General features: G+C 35.5%; 1 protein-coding gene across 4 annotated transcripts; it reads left to right on the top strand.

Annotated features, from left to right (window-relative positions):
* The first annotated feature begins 41 nt into the window (after window positions 1-41).
* Window positions 42-16,668, top strand: LOC135075776 (orcokinin peptides-like). Of its 4 annotated transcripts, none has more exons than XM_063970262.1 (8): window positions 42-220; window positions 4,424-4,589; window positions 7,116-7,204; window positions 8,417-8,465; window positions 10,033-10,135; window positions 13,932-14,024; window positions 14,257-14,307; window positions 14,600-14,735. In XM_063970262.1, exons 3-8 carry the CDS (start codon window positions 7,130-7,132, stop codon window positions 14,733-14,735), a joined length of 507 nt encoding a protein of 168 aa, XP_063826332.1. In that variant the 5' UTR covers window positions 42-220; window positions 4,424-4,589; window positions 7,116-7,129. The 4 variants fall into 4 exon arrangements, with proteins under 4 accessions (XP_063826332.1, XP_063826329.1, XP_063826330.1 ...); XM_063970261.1 differs by lacking the exon at window positions 42-220 and adding an exon at window positions 16,162-16,668 and having other exon boundaries at window positions 4,445-4,589; window positions 14,600-14,731; XM_063970259.1 differs by lacking the exons at window positions 10,033-10,135; window positions 13,932-14,024; window positions 14,257-14,307; window positions 14,600-14,735 and adding an exon at window positions 9,135-9,860 and having other exon boundaries at window positions 47-220.
* Window positions 16,669-17,005: the final 337 nt, after the last annotated feature.

Raw genomic sequence — 17,005 nt, 5'->3', positions numbered from 1 at the left:
TTTAAGTGGCGCTAGTAGTTACGTATCATATTAAAGCTAGAAAGAGATAGAAAAACTTGTGTTAGTGGGATGACGTTCTTTTGCATTTGGTTGGATAGTCCTAAATGCCAACAGTCAACATGTCCGTTTAGAAATCAAACTGACCGAATTCTAAACATTGATTTCATGATAGAGTAGGCTTAATAAAATTTCCTCGTTAATAAATTCATTCTCCATTTTGGTAAGTGCAATACAATAGTACTTTTGTAAACAAATGTAACTTTTAAAATAGGGAAATAATTACGTTCCATTTCTATAGTCCTACCTATGGTCATGGTCAAGCAAGGCTATTAAGTTTTGTCGACCTCAATCAATCCTTTGCTAATCCATTGAAGACATTCGATTCCTTGAATAACAGTAACCTTTACAAGGACAAACTGGGCTTTCACTGGTTGAGTATTTGTTAGCGATCAAGTTGTAGATCCTGATTCCTAGTTTCATAGAAAAAGCGGTGGTGGGAACGAGAGATGGGAGTACTTAGTCCCGTTATTAACCCCGAAGTTTTTAATTTTCTGAGCCTATCATCTGAAAATAAGAGTTGTTTAAATAATAACTAGTACACTCAAAGCTCACACACTCTTTCTTAAATAAGTTTGACTCGTGTGCAGTCTGGCCAAGCACGTTTACAGTTCGTCTTGTTCTTTACTTAATACTTATTAATAGTAATTCTTGTTAATAATGATATTAATTCGTATTTTCTTTTTGTCACTTTTGAAATTAATATTCATACAAATTCTATAAGTACCTAAGCCCAAAACTCACAATTTAGGAAATTATCTAAATCCTAAGCATTACTTAACCCATAATGTTACAAGGACTGCTCTATTTCTGCTCTAGCTAGCCTGTGGATTGGCGGAAAAAATTTTCTTCGTGTGAGCACGAACGATACGGTCGCTGCTAAACCCTCTTCATATTTCCAATTAGGGCTACCGACAATGTTAATATTGGCTTCAGATGAAAATTATTGGTTGCAAATAAAATAAAATTGTGAGTCTGTAATTAATGTCTCACCAACAATATATTATTTGCTTATTAAATCAGACATAGCTGCTATGGAGTGGGACGGGCATTGATCACTTCATATGGTGTTTGGGTGGTAAAAATGGAAAAAAATAATTCAGACTATAATCCATAATCATATTTAACAACTTCCTGATAAAGTCGCTGATAGCCTATAATGATTATTCGCTTATAAACTTTCAGCTTTTGGTTTCTTAGGTCTCAGATAGAGATATCTGGCAGATCCTACCGTTAGGGTAGGTACCGGTAATTGCAGGAATGTATTGTTAAATAGATTTATTAGATAATTTAATTAATAACTATCTGTCACTTTATCAAGAGTCTTGAGAGTTCTTATGAATATGTTATTAAAGCCTAAAGTTTTGTTGTGACAGTGGTAGAGTTGTCAAGTCAAATCATTAGTAGCGAGAGCTCTCGCTAATAGTCTCTATAATAATTTGTATTTGATAACCATTTACGTACCTAAGTAAGTATAATACAATTTTATTCCATTCTCTATATATCTAGATGCTTATCCTTATTATCTCCTTCTAATTCATTTCATAATTACTGGGATAAGTATTTGCGTGAAGGCGTTTAACGACATAATGACGAAAGGACCAACGAACTATTATATTCCTTTTACTGTTCAACTCGCCTTGACGTAACCTAAGTTTTATTTAAAAGACTGTTCAGTATACAGCTCACGCTTCCCGAACTAAAGGGATCGTTTTGTTCGGATAAGTGAGACGAAAGGTTAACGAATCAACTTAAGGCTGTTTTCCATTTTCCCACTACACAGGAAAAGTATCTTTTACCTGTGTTAGTATACCGTTCGCTTTTATGAAAATGTGAAATTGTGAATACAAAGAACGCTATCTATCGACCCTCCAATGAAGCGGTGGCAAGAATAATATTTTTAATGTTTGAATAAAGTCAACACCTATTTACCTATCATGTGGCCGTGTTTTGGTTTGTGCTCAATATTATTGTTGATTTTCGTTTAAATGCGCCTAATACCTACTGCTGTCCAGGGACTTCATTGTTCTAACGCGGTAAAATTATAACTGTGATTTCATAACCTTGTTAAATTCATTGTTAAATTATTCATTTAACAAGGTTATGAAATCACAGTTCTTGGTGGTTTACTTAAGCAGGATTTAAATAAACATATTCGTTTGTGTAATATAATTTCTGTTATTAATACCTAAGTAATTATTTTTTGGCCACTACAACTGTGTATAGTCAGAATCTACAGTTGGTTTCCAATTAAACCTCAGTGAAAGTAGAATAGAGGCAAATCAGACTAAGTACCTACCTACTATGTGTCTTAAAGTTTGTCATGAGAGATGATGGAAAAGATAAAAAGCCTGCACTACCTACTCTGAGAGTAGGTAAATATGAGTAGTTTCTACTCAGGTAATATCAAGTAGATTACTTATATGAGCTGCTTCCATACAACTCCGAAGCCAGGGTGAAACTTGGTGGAGCAAGTACGGCAAGTCTCATCAATAAAACAAAGTTCATCAAGATATGTGTTACTTCGGCGCTTCTCCGAAGGTAGTCTTTGATTGTGTTAGAATCTTCAGGGTTTGTTACCGTTGGGAATACATTCCATATTGTTGGTTTAAATATCCTGAATACGCGATCCAATATATGCACATATTTTATCAATTGTACCGAATGTTTCCTTAATATTTCTTTCTAATGCCATTTCTTTCAAGTACCTAAGTGAATTATCAAGATTGTTCACTAATTAAGATCTAATACATAAAATATTAGTAACCACGGTAATTGATTATTTAGTTAACAAACCGCTAGAGCTCGGTAAATACTAAAAAGTCACAAGCATGCAAAATATAGGTACCTACGTACCGGAACAGTACATAAACCAGTACATAATCCAATACGTAAACTACAAAGTTTACGTATTTTTGGTACACAAGTTAACCTTTCATTCGTTGACTTGGCCCTAATTCTGTTTATCTCATTTTATTACTCCTTTACATTTTGGTAGTAATAGTTTATTAGACCTTAATTGTAGGTACCACTATTTTAGTAATTCAAAACCAATTTGTCGGTCAAAGTTCTGTTAAATCAACAAAGAGAACGTAAAGTGCCTTTGTTTGATGAGACTGGAGTTATCTGGGGGACGTAGTTTTCAGTTGAGAGGAACTCGGCTATCGCAGCTAATTTAAACAAAAGTTCCTATTACATCGTAATACACGGAGGGTAGCTTCATTAATTTATATGCCTTGAGATACTAATAGTTATTGCTAGTAGCTCATTGGAACTACAGCTTGGTAAACGTGGTCGGGCCACATATACGTACGTATTTATACTACGAGGACGCCAGCATCAGAAACGAGTCAATTTAGAAAGGAAGAAGATTCTAAGATCATGGATCTGACAGATAATCGAAATTGGAACTCACTGTCCTTATACAATCGCATCTATACCATCGCGCATCAGTTTTTTTAACTGAATATACAGGCTGGCCAGGGAGTTGACGTTCAAAGCTGACCGCCGCTCAAACCGCCTCTGTGGTCTAGTGGTAAGACCACCTCCTTCAGACGCAGAGGTCCCGGGTTCGATTTCGGTGGGGGACGATTTTTCTGTTCGGTTTGGTTGGTGGTAGGGCTTGTTCTAAGTCCGCCTGGCTAGCTACCACCATCTTACCTAAGTCTGTCGCCATAACAACAATGTTAACAGCATTGTTGTGTTCCGGCAGTTAGAGGTAAGACAGCCAGTTCCTCTGTGGTTGAGGTTTCCTGCCTGATCATCACTTACCATCAGGTGAGATACAGGCCAAGAGCTTCCTCGTTGTTGATAAAAAAAGCTAAAATTTAGATTATTTACATCAAGGTGTATCTAAATCACCCCTGTATGCTCTACGATTTTGCTTTGTTTAGGAGATAGAGTTAATTTTGTGATTTATCCTTAACTATCACCTATGGTTGGTTTTTTATTTTTTTCTCAATCTGGAAGCTTCTCTAGCGTAAATCATAAAATTAACTCTATGTCCTAAACTAAGCAAAATCGTAGAATATACATGGGGGTGATTTAGATTCTAATACACCTTGATGTAAGAATTATAAATTTTAGCTTTGAACGTTAACTACCTGGCCACGTGTATAATGTATGTTCATAAAGTAGGTTTAAGTATCTAATAAATGGACTGCGATAATTTAAAATTACTGGATGAGAGTAGAACTTTGAAAAAAAAAAAAAACAATTCTACTGGGAATCGAAACCATACTCCACTTTGTTTTTACGATAGGTATGCTAAACGGTTAATAATAAGCACCCAGCCAAGTATTTCAACAGTGTTTCAATTCAAGTTCAACATCATCTCCAGATATCAATTATGGGCAATATGGTTAAGTACTGTTGCAGGGATGCCGGGTGTAGGGCGCCGCCCAGCGCCCAAACCTTGCGGAGGCGGGCGGCCGCGGGTGCGTATAAAAGCGGGCTCTCGCGGGCGGCACGGCACAACGCGCTTCGACCACCGCCAACCGACAACCCCCGCATCCGCCTACACTCCACATAAGGTTTGGATAAAAAAATACGTATTTTTTGTTACATTTTTCAAACTTCTACAGTAACGATTTTAAAATCATTTGTGTGGTTGTGTCTTATCAATTTTAAGTTTGCTTTCAATTACTTTTTTTTACAATCATTATGTGATTTTAAAAGTTATTCTTTTTATTCATTTTGATAGTCACGATTTTAGAAATATAAAAAATTTGAGATCGCACTTGGTGGAGTAAATTAGGCTTTTTCGCCCAGCAGTGGACTGTTTTGGGATATTCAAGACATAGCTAGTCATTACTTATTTGAAAATTAATCAAAATTCCTGATAAATTAAATTATTTTAAATTATTACTCCGACGTCTAATCTCCGAAAGTTGATACATTTTCGGAAACCGTTTATTCTATTCTGTCTATTTCCTTCAGTTCACTTCACTTAACAATAATGATACAACAATACTGAAATAATTTCAAATACCCAAGCTTAAACAAGAAATACAACAGGTTTTCCATTTTATTTGGCCACCGAAACGCGTTGATGTCTTTCAAGAGTTACGTTAAAATAACAAGGAAAGCGCTCCAATAGTCAGGAAAACTTATTCAAACGTTATTAAAATAAAGGAATAAATAAATGTGAAAAACGAAAAATATATCACGAAACTTGAAAATATGCATTCTGCACATCCAAACGAGCTATAATTACTCACAAAATATGAGTATGATTACTGAAAAATCACTAGAATTTTTAAAATAAAAATAATGACACACAAACTGCAGCTCGCTAAACTTAAGTGTGGATATAGTTTAGTGGAGTTTAATTATGTCATCAGTAAAAGTAGCGAGGGAAAAAGTTTCTAAGTGCCGCTAAAATGTTTTTATTTTAATTATTAAAAATGCCATAAACTTGACCTTCAATATTATTTCTAAATGCCACTTATGTATGTATGGTCTCCAAGAAAAATATGTGGAGCATATGTGATAATCAATTTTGATAAAGCTTTTTTATACAAATTTTGGTTAGACGAAATATCTTCACAAACGATAGAATGAAACAACTTAAAAATAGAAATGTCTACAAAAATGCGATAATGATATTGTCTTTTGATAGTCGAATTATTTGCTTAATGATTTCTTCATTTCCCTCAATTATTTCATTTGAGATTTCACATTTGTGGGACTTTTAAACAGTCTGTAATGGTATTCAACTAGCACGTAAAAATGCCATCAAATTCAAGGTCTAAAGAATTAATGATATTGATTGCACCAAGTTGCCAATAAATTTTATTTACTGAAGTAAAACCAGACCGTTTACTCCGACATTTATGAGAATGCAATAATACGTACGAGTATTGCGTTGACTTCGCGCAATTTCGACGGATTTTGTGCAAAACCCATGTTATGTGAGTCGAACGGCGACGAAGAGAATAATAACTTAATATAAACGTTCACGTAGCTTTTTAACACGTACCTAACCGAACATACTTATTGATTTTAATAAATATTTTTGAATTGTTTATCTATCTATACTAATATTATAAATGCGAAAGTAACTCTGTCTGTCTGTCTTGCTTTCACGCCTAAACCATTGAACCGATTTTGATGAAAGGTACAGAGATAGTTTGAGTCCCGGGAAAGGACATAGGATAGTTTTTATCCCGGTTTTTGAAACAGCGCGCGATAAAGTTTTTCTGTGACAGACAAAATTCCACGCGGGCGAAGCCGCGGGCGAAAAGCTAGTGTTATATAAAAGCGAAAGGTCAGAGGACTGACTGACTGACAATCTCAGAAACTACAAGTGCTAGTGAATGGGGGTGGTTCCTTTTAAAACGTAGGTGCTCACTAAAACGGGATTTTGTAAAATAAACGGGATCCGCGCGCACGAAGTCGCGGGCGGACGCTAGTTGATAATAGATAAATAGTACATAATACCATAGGGATTGGTGTACGATAGTACTCGGTCTTGAAGCAAAGAATCATATCCTTGTGTGTGTAACTGAAGTTTTCCGTTTGTGCCCCCAGGACACCAAAGCTATAATGTTTTCTTGTGTTAAAGAAAAACTTATGAAAAGTACTTTAAAACAACCTTAAAGCTTTTTTATGCCAAAGAAGTAGCCGCAACATTTTTACAGGACTTATTTGTTTAAGTTGTTGTAAATCTGTCCCGTGCACTCTTCATTATAATTTAAGGTGGCAAATTGTAACAAAAGTATCTCTGAATTTAAATTGCATAATTATAAAAAGTTTACATAAAATCATAGCTAGACAAGAACATTAATTAACAGTCACTTGTTTAATATTATTCAAGAACTTTGTCTTGGTTTCTTGAGGTATTACAAGCTATTAGAGGTTGTTGTATGTTACAGAGCTTGTACTTTCATAATTAACGTATTTATTATCTATCCTTATTCCCTAAGGGATGTAGCGAGTTATTTCCAATACAAGTGTCTTTGACTCCATACCGGGAAGACTTAGCAAAACATTTTAAACGTGTATTTTTGGGAAATAAATATTTTTCATGTATTTATTTAATACATTTGTTCTTGTAGGTACTAACACCAAGATGCGTGGAGCCGGCGGAGTGCTTGTCATAGCCGTGGCTGCTATTATTGCGTGCTGTGGCGCCGATTCTCACCAGGTAAATAATAATTACGATATTACATTTTGCCCTACCAGCGATCGATATAACGATCATAATCATAATCATTTATTTGCCTTCAATGGGTGGTTACAGAGTAGTTCTTATTTGATATAATGTTACTTAAGACCTATTTAGTCATAGACTATGGCATGCAAATATAAAGAATGGTTACTGTTAATGGTTGATCGAGTTCCTAAATGAAAGTAGACATCTCATTATAACATAACATCTCAGGATTTCCTATTAACTATGTACTAAATTAATTTTGCCTCGAGTCGTCATTTACCTGATAAATGATATTTACATTGTATGTACGTACAATGTAAAGAAGCGTAATGAGATTGGGATCCAAACAATTTAATTTAGACTGAACTTATAATTACAGAAGAATGTTTATTAATTTGACAATTTACATAATGAAATTACTTGATACAAAATAGGTACGTTCTTTCTCACACGGTTAATTTTTTTTAAAATAATAATGTCGTAACCATACATGTACTTATGAAGTAATTTATTATTTCACTTCTACCCGTCAGAAACAAAACTGTAGACGCGTAGTCGTAGTTTCGTAGCAAACCGTAGCATGTCGTAGCGATGGCACGTCTTCGTAGTGCTCCGTAACGATAACTGACGGCTTGTTTATTCAACCAAACCAATATCGCACGTGTCACTGATAAAACCACTGACATTATTTTTATTTCCCTCACATTTCACGATATTTTGAGGAGTCTGGGGAAAAGTAAATTTAGATCCAGATAATAAGTGTAGTAGATCTATTATTGATACAATAATGTGGTAATCGCGGAAAGGCCAAGGTCTACAATATTTCGTTTATACACGGTGTCGTAGGTATTACACTTCTTTATATTGAGTTTGCCATTCTAGTTTATATTGGAACGTTATTTGAACACAAATTTGAGTATTTCGAGGAGATTTGAAAGTAATCCTCAAATTTCCATAGCCTTGGTTCGGGAAATTGGGCATAATGAAATGGTTAAAAGATGTACATCCAATTTACTTTCAGACGTTTTGTCTAAATATTAAACATAATTTATTGCAGTAATTGAGTAAAATTAGAAAATAAGACTAATTGAAATCGATTCACAGTAATGGAAAAAAGAAGTAATACCGTACAGCTGCATTCAATGTCGTTCCCACACGTCAAGGTGGTAGAAAGTGTGTTAATAATTCATCCTTCTTTGCCAGGAATCTGACATGAGCGCCGGGGAGAGCCCCGGGGAACATTACGACGCCGGTGAGTCCTCACACACGTGTGACGCACTTTCAAAATTTTTACAACCTGTCAGAATTCTTCCTTCACTTGCAACGAGCACGTGACTACTTTGTCGACTCTTTGCACATAACACCACACTATTTCAAGTTTATGACATCCTTATATTCATCTACATTCTTGTATAACGACGGTTATGCTGTTATCACATATCACTTTTAATCTTGATTGATACACACTGTAATGTAAATAATTGTTTGATCGAAATTTGACTTTCCTAGCACAATTAGCTTTTAAGTTCTCATAAATATTTTGAAATATAAAATGTGGTAATTATACTACAAGCACATGAAATAATTACACCCTTTTAATCACTTCCTTGCACGATCAAAACATCACGTGACCACACTCAATCGATACACCTCTTCCCGCACACGTCCCACCATAACCACGACACTTGTTAACGATTTCACAATATTTGCACTTAGCTTTTGAATAACTGTCACTAACTTCTGTTAGTAGTGGCATATTGATGCACCTCCTTGGAGTTTGACCCTGCACAACGAATATCACGAGCTTCCTAAGCACTGTGCATCCGTTTTTATCACACCCGGTGAGTAATCAATTTGTCTAAATTATTCAGAAAAGCTACTTATTTACAGCTCACCTATATCAGAACTGATGTTGTTTCAGGACCGTTAAAAGAGGAATATGATCTCTTACGTCTTCTACAAAACTATCAAAACACCCTGGGAGAATCGGGGTTTGTTGATAATATTGAGAAACCTATGAAAAGGAGAGGAATCGGTATTGCATTGAGTAGGCCTGGCGCTTGGGGATGGGGGTCAAGGTATCCGAGGTACGGTGAGAGTACATTCCAGCGTAGAAATGTCCATGGAACTGGCGCTATCAATAGTATTGGAGGATCATCTCTGATAGGCAGGCTGGCAGGTGATCGACTTGGGCCAATGGGCGGTAATTCTGAAGATAACGATGCTATGTCTAGCTCGGTGAGAGGAGAGTTTGTGCCTAACAGGGATTTAGCGGGAGCGACACAGTTTCTCAGGAATCTTGATCCGATTGGTGGTGGGAATTTTGTGAAGAAGAATCTGGATCATATTGGAGGACCTAACCTGGTCAAGAAGACTTTGGATTCTTTAGGAGGCGGCAATCTTGTAAGGAGTTTCGACCCCGTGTTCAGTCGCTACATACGACAGCTAGATTCCATCGGAGGTGGAAACCTTGTTTAATCATTACAGTTTGATGTTGTTGTTTGCGATAACTTACAATTAACATTACCTTCTCTCTTAATACAACAGAATTAAATGTGATAATCTACGGTCTTATTTAAATTTATCGTGGTTTACCTCCTATTGGTGTTGTGAGTTTAAAATAAATTAGTAGCTGTGTTGACTCCTATATCTGGTGTTTTATTACTAATCCCTTTCTATTTATTCATTTTGTTAATTAAAGAAAGGATATTGATTGATGTAATCATGAACGGGTAAGATATAAATTATAAGTATTTTATTCGATTTTTTTAAATCTATTTGAATAGTGATAATACTTGTTACTGTTGTAATACCAATAGGTCATAAAGCTGTGAGTATGGATCACCCTGGAGGCGCTTTGGTCAGATCTGCAAGGGACACGGGATTTGTACCGTATCTCATGACAAGAAAATTTGATAACAGGTAAGGGTTGTTAAATATTTTATTTACACTTTAATATAAACCTTATTTTTTTGCAGTCAGAGTCATTTCTTTTTCGTTCTGTCGAATACACTTGATTACAATGTTTCAATGTTCGTTAAATGTATTAAATGTTTATTTATTCATGTTCTATTCCAGTAGCACTGGCAAACACAAAAGTCAGACGCCAGTTTCTCAAGTACGAATTAATATGTGGTGTATCATACCAATTGATTATGAGTACAACGATTAGGTAATTCATAAACTAGAGGATTTTCGCAGTGCCTCAGTTGCGCGCTATATGTATTTATTTATTCATTTATTTTCCTAAGACGTAATATGTTGGCAACGCGGTAAAGCTAAGAAACACGCAAATATAAGTATTGGTAGCTTTTGAGACGAAAATCTCATTCGTTTTTGACCAAGAAGCATAATCTGAATTCACTATTTGAGGTTTTGCTAGTAAATTTAATACGATTTTCCAGGGCTCTGCTCATTTTTGTAGACGCTTAACGCATTAACCTCGAACTTTCTAGAATCCAGGCAAGACCAATCGCGAATATGGAACGAATGCACGTACAGTCACGGAATGAAAAGGTTCGTCAGTTTTCAAATTGATTCCTTCAACGAATCGCGAGCACATATTACCTTTTGAAACTATGTTACAGAATAATCTCGAATCTCGAGAAAATAATCTTTAACTGTTCGTCAGTAAAGTTCAAAATTATTTATTTGTCGGCCGTTTGGTGTAGTGGTTCAGAGCGGACTACTATGCCGAGAGGTCCCGGGTTCGATTCCCGGCCGGGCAGAAATTGAAATGATGAATTTTAATTTCTGTGACGGGTCTGGATGTTACTATGTATAATATGTATGTATTTAAAAAAAAAAAAAGTATATAAGTAGTATATCCGTTAAGCTAGCACCCATAACACAAGCATTAAGTTGCTTACTTTGGGGCTAGCTGGCGCTGTGTGAAAATGTCCAAAGATTTATTATTATTATTATTAAATTTAGATCAAAGTTGTTTGACGATTTAACTTGTCAAGAAGATTATTATGATTGATAAACTAAAACCTTCTTGTTGGTTCAACCTGTCATTATCTATTAAATAAAAATAAAATAAAATAAAAAAATATTTTTCAAAAACAAGCTTTTAATGCTCTAAAAAGAATAAAATAAAATATAAATTATTTTAAACCCATCAACTTATTACTTTTCTCAATTTATATGATTAAAAGCTTGTCGCGAGATTTACTAGATGTATGTATTTAACTATTTGATTTTTTTCTCAGATCAAAGTTTTAGCAAGATCAAGTTACGTATTTAATGTATTTTTTATACAAGTAAATCTCGCGACAAGCTTTTAATCATATAAATTGAGAAAAGTAATAAGTTGATGGGTTTAAAATAATTTATATTTTATTTTATTCTTTTTAGAGCATTAAAAGCTTGTTTTTGAAAAATATTTTTTTATTTTATTTTATTTTCGACTTTTTAGTATTTATAATGCGGGTTTGAAAAGTTGAAATTTATTGAAACATTTTGGTTAAGGCGCAGCGTTAGTGATTATGACATATTATTTTTTATACACCCTCATAATATTCAGCTCTCAGCTCGTGCACCTTTTCAATGGGTTATTCATCTAATCAAAATGAAACTACATTCATACTAAATGTAACGAACATTATTCCCATTTGATAGGGTTACACTTGCGACGTATTAAATGAGCCCAAAGTCTACGGGGTTGTGTCGCTTTATTGCGGAGTTCCTATGGCCACATTCCAACTCCATCATTAGACCCTAGTATTATATAGGATGAAGTTATCGTCAATACAAATTAAACGAGCCCAAACTCGATGGTATTGTGTCGTTTTATTGCAAAGTTCATGTGACCACCTTTCAGCTTCATTATCAGACCCTAGTTATCATATTATGTGATTGAAGTGCTCATCAATACGAATCAAATGAGCGAAAACTCTATAAGGTGGTGTCGTTTTAGTGTGGAATTCCTATAGCCACCTGCCGGCTCTATCATCAGATCCTGGTTATCATATAAAATTGAAGTCCTCATTAATACGAATCAAACGAGCCCAAACTCGATGGTATTGTGTCGTTTTATTGCAAAGTTCCTATGACCACCTTGCGGCTCCATCATCAGACCCTGGTTACCATGTAGGATTGAAGTACTCGTCAATGCGAATAAAACGAGCCCAAACTCGACGGGGTTGTGTCGATTTAGTACGGATTTCATAAGGCCACCTTCCGGCTCCATCATCAGACCCTGGTTACCATGTAGGATTAAAGTACTCGTCAATACGAATCAAATGAGCCCAAACTCGATGACATTGTGTCGTTTTATTGCAAATTTCCTATGACTACCTTCCGGTTCCATCATCAGACCCTGGTACCATGTAGGATTGAAGTACTCGTCAATATAAATTAAACGAGCCCAAACTCGACGAGGTTGTGTTGTTTCAGTGCGTATTTCCTATGGACACCTTCCGGTTCCATCATCAGACCCTGATGGTTACCATACAGGATTAAAGGTCTCGTCAATACAAATTAAACGAGCCCAAACTCGATAGGCCTGTGTCGTTTTATTGCGGAGTTCCTATGGCTACCTTCCAGCTCCATCATCAGATCAGCTCCGTGTCATCATAATATTGCATTGTCATCCGACTTACACATGCATGCAAAATTCCAGCTCAATAGGAAACCGGGAAGTGGGTCAATTTTAAGTTGCAAGATTTGACGACAGACACCAGACATGTGAAAGTAAATAAAAGCTTGTAAAAAAAACTACATTTTGTAACATTGCACTGATGGGATAGAAAAATAAACAAGCAAAACCTTATTCGTTCGCAAACGTCATATTTTTTTAAATGTTAGCAGCACTGTTTCTTGCACGGTTATGTTTGACTCTTACAGTACCTAGTGCAAACGAAAACCGACACTAAGGTGACGAACCTTTTCATTCCGCGACTGTACATTGTTTGATAAATTGGCACTTGACCAATAAAATAATTCCGAGAAACAACTTCTTTATAAAATCTAGCTCTGTATAATAGAGTTGGTTTTCAATTTCCTGTAAAAAATTTAAAATATTTTTGGTTTTCAAATTCATTTATTAGTTAGTCAATTGAGTTAGCAGAAATGGTAGTTACGTTACGTTTTGACACATCATAAAAAGTATGTCAAATTACTGTGGTGTCAAGTGAAACAAACCTAGAGCAGCAAAATACTTAGATCATTCATTAATTCATACATGTTTTTCCTATTACGCGGACTGCATGCACGCAACCAGTACGGCTAGCACGAAAAATTTTCCAGTTCAAATCGTTTGCGTACTCGAATCGCCATCAAAAGTTTAGTAAGAAAACTACTTTATGAGATGTGGTTGCATGAAACTTATTTTGAGAATCAAAATTGTCACGTTATCGTTTAATTCGAAAATTGTCGTCTTGTTTCATGATACCAAACTACCCACCCACACTAACTTAGTTTAGCACGCTCGCGTATTTGTAAAACGTTTATTTTAATATATTTTTTTTTATTTCTAAGTTCTCATGTAAGTGAAGTAATTCTTATGAGAATAAAGTTTCTTTACCCGTAATTTTATCGAGTAGGTACGCAAACGATTCGAACACGAAAGTTGTTCATGCTAGAGGTACTGCACGCCACAGATTAGAGAGAGCAAATCCACACGCGTGCCGAAATCAGCATCAATAGAAAAACTCTCTGTATATTTTTATTGAAAGCTTATATTCGATACCCGATCTCAATAAGTCCGTTGTTGTAGTCCCTTCGGCAAGCGCGAGCCGTGGCCGGCGGCGCCCGCGCGCGGCGGATATTACCCCGAGTTCCCCAAGCGCAATTTTGACGAGATAGACCGGTAAGTGGGACTGCGTCTGTTCCAGCGATGGGGATTATCTGAAGGTGTTTTTTTATTTTACTTTCAATATAGTGAAATCGTAGTTAATCTACTGAACTTTAAACGTAGCACGAGTAGATTGATAAACTTGTATTTCTATTATTTTGGTAGTTATACCAGTTTATACCTAGGATTTTTCGTAATTAAGACATCTGTTGAGAAGTATATTTGAGCTTAATCTTTTTGTTTCTAGTTCGGGTTTAGACCAATTCGTGATCAAGAGGAACTTTGACGAAATTGACCGGTAAGACTTTTAGAAAATGGAATGAGAATTTTAGTTGCCTATTTCTTATTTGCAAATTACAATTTAGCAAACACATACGCCGTAAACACATATTTACCGCCTTAGGGGTTGATTTTTGCAAAATCTCGTCTTAGTGAGCACCTATGATCTAAAAGGAACCCACCCCCATGTAAAATTTGAGACTCCTAGCACTTGTAGTTTCTGAGATTTCGTGATGAGTGAGTCAGTCAATCAGTGACCTTTCGCTTTTATAATTACTTATCTATTTGAATTAACTTTTTTTTGTTCCTAGATCTGGCCTAGACCAGTTCGTGATCAAGAGGAACTTCGACGAGATCGACCAGACATCGATGCCGTTCCCGTACGCCACTAAGCGCTTCTACCACCTGTACGGGCCCAACCGCTTCGAGATTGATATGCCTTTGTAAGTGTGTTACTATGAGGGCCCTCGCCCACGGCGACTTTTTGTAGCGATGCAGTCACGTGTTAGTAGCGCGTTGGCATCACTTCTGTAGTGCGTTGCAAATGCGACTAACGCCGTGGGCGAGGGCGCTAAAGTAGTGCGATGGATAAAGGAAGTTAGACAAGACCCTGGCAAACGATTTAGTTAAGTTACTTTGAAATAAAATATATCCCTGCGCTGCCCGCATTCAGGCTCTTCCCGCGACCTTTACCAGATCGTCGGTCCACCTAGTAGGAGGTCTGCCCACGCTACGTACGTCTTCCAGCCCGTGGTCGCCACTCGAGAACTTTTCTGCCCCAACGGCCATCGTCTCTACGAGCTGCGCAAGACCGTGCATTGTGGAAAACCTTGGAGGAAGCCTTTGTCCAGCAGTGGACGTCATTTGGCTGAAACAACAACAACAACAAAATACATGCCACTACTGTTAGTGCCAACATAATAGAACTTTACGTTTCATCTTTTGGCTAAGAGCATAAAAAATATTCTGTGTTATCGAAACGAAAGAAAAAAGATTGCAATAATATTATTTTGTCTAAAAGTGAGTAAAAAGTTGAAAGATAAAATATGTAAGATTCTACCTAAACTAAACTAAACCTTTTCTAACATGCTCTGCTTCAAAAGTTTCGCTATTCATAGAGTAGCTTTATAAATGCAAAAAAAGTATCTCAAAGCTTGACCTTTGATTTGAATTATAAAATTATAGAGTAAGAAGGTTATATTCTCAATGTCTTGACATTTTTGTTTCCTATTTAAGGTTCGAATAGTACTTAAAATTCAAATGTATATTAATTACTACAAGGTTCGACGAGAATCGAAATCTAAAAATAACCTTTTAGAATATGTTTTTTTTCTTTTGATCAGTAGGTACTCATAATGTAGGCAATCAGCCTTCATAATGTATTTGTCTAATAAATAGATAATTGCCACAGAACTGTAGTTATTGTCTGTTTACTATAGGCTTGATTCATCGTGAGAGCATACATTTTTACTGTTACCTCAGACAAGATCGTGAAACTTGATTCGTAGGTAATTTTCTTGAAAAATAGAAGATAAATATTTTAGCATCTTTGCTTGACGACTAGGGTTGCCAACTTTTCTTTCAAAATATAAAGTATATTAGAGGTCGGAGAAGGAAAACAGACAGTATTAAAAAAAAACAAACAGTATAGCTCTACAACGCGTACTTAAATGTGGTGTTGGGCATTTACTTTTAAAAATATCTATGGATACTAGTGATGCTAGCTGAAAACAGTATTTTGTATACTTTATTTTTGTTCAACAGTAAAAAGTATAATTTAGTGAAAAACAGTATAATACTGTTCAAAACAGTATAGTTGGCAACCCTATTGACGACTAGCTATGAATATTAATGCTTGGTTTTTGTTCCACAGATCGAGTTTCGACAAGAAGAGGTATCGACCTGACTACCCTATGGATGAAATCGATCTCTCTCACTTTCCCATCGGTTCCAAAAGGTCCCAAGACGCTTTCAGGCCGACCCGCTAATTTTATGTCTACTTATCCCTCCCGTTATTTGACTAGTGTAATTAATATTAGTACCATTCTTTACATAATATTCATAATATTTAAACAATGGCATAATGCAGGTTCTTTAAGGATTCGATTATGTTATTCTCACTCATTTGTAAGGAATTAATTTTAATCATGATATTGTGAACTGTTTATTATATGTTCGAAAGTTATTAAATATTTTGTTTACTAGTTACTACTATTGTTAAGTAATTTAACTGTAAGTTAAAAATTATGTCTCATTATTAATATGTCAAAAAAATTAATAGGTGTTGATAAAATTAAAAATATACCTGTAAATTATTTTATTAAATGTATTTTGGTGATGCCTGGCTCACGATGTAAAGTAAGTTTTATTGTAAACGCTATATGGAAATAAAAAGATATTAGTGTTGTTAAAAATGGTTTTATTTACTTAAAAGATAGCGAATATAAAGGTACATTTACCATCATATTCGCCATCTTTTAAACTTCATTCATTCATCTTTCAAAACCTTACATAACTAATTTTTTGATAGTTACACGTCCTTCACAATTACAATAATGCATGCATGTAAGATCGCGCTAACATTACGTTCAGTAAACAGTATTAGGCCTGTTAGGCTCTTATTGATGTTCGTCAGTGAGTAAAATCACGAATCAGTACCTCTAGTACGAAAAACTTTCGAGTTCGTTTCGTTGCGTATTCAAAGTGTCATCGAAAAA

This window comes from Ostrinia nubilalis, chromosome 10 (assembly GCF_963855985.1).
Source record: "Ostrinia nubilalis chromosome 10, ilOstNubi1.1, whole genome shotgun sequence".
Taxonomy (NCBI): Eukaryota; Metazoa; Arthropoda; class Insecta; order Lepidoptera; family Crambidae; genus Ostrinia; species Ostrinia nubilalis.
This window is presented reverse-complemented; position numbering and strand designations above follow the sequence as displayed.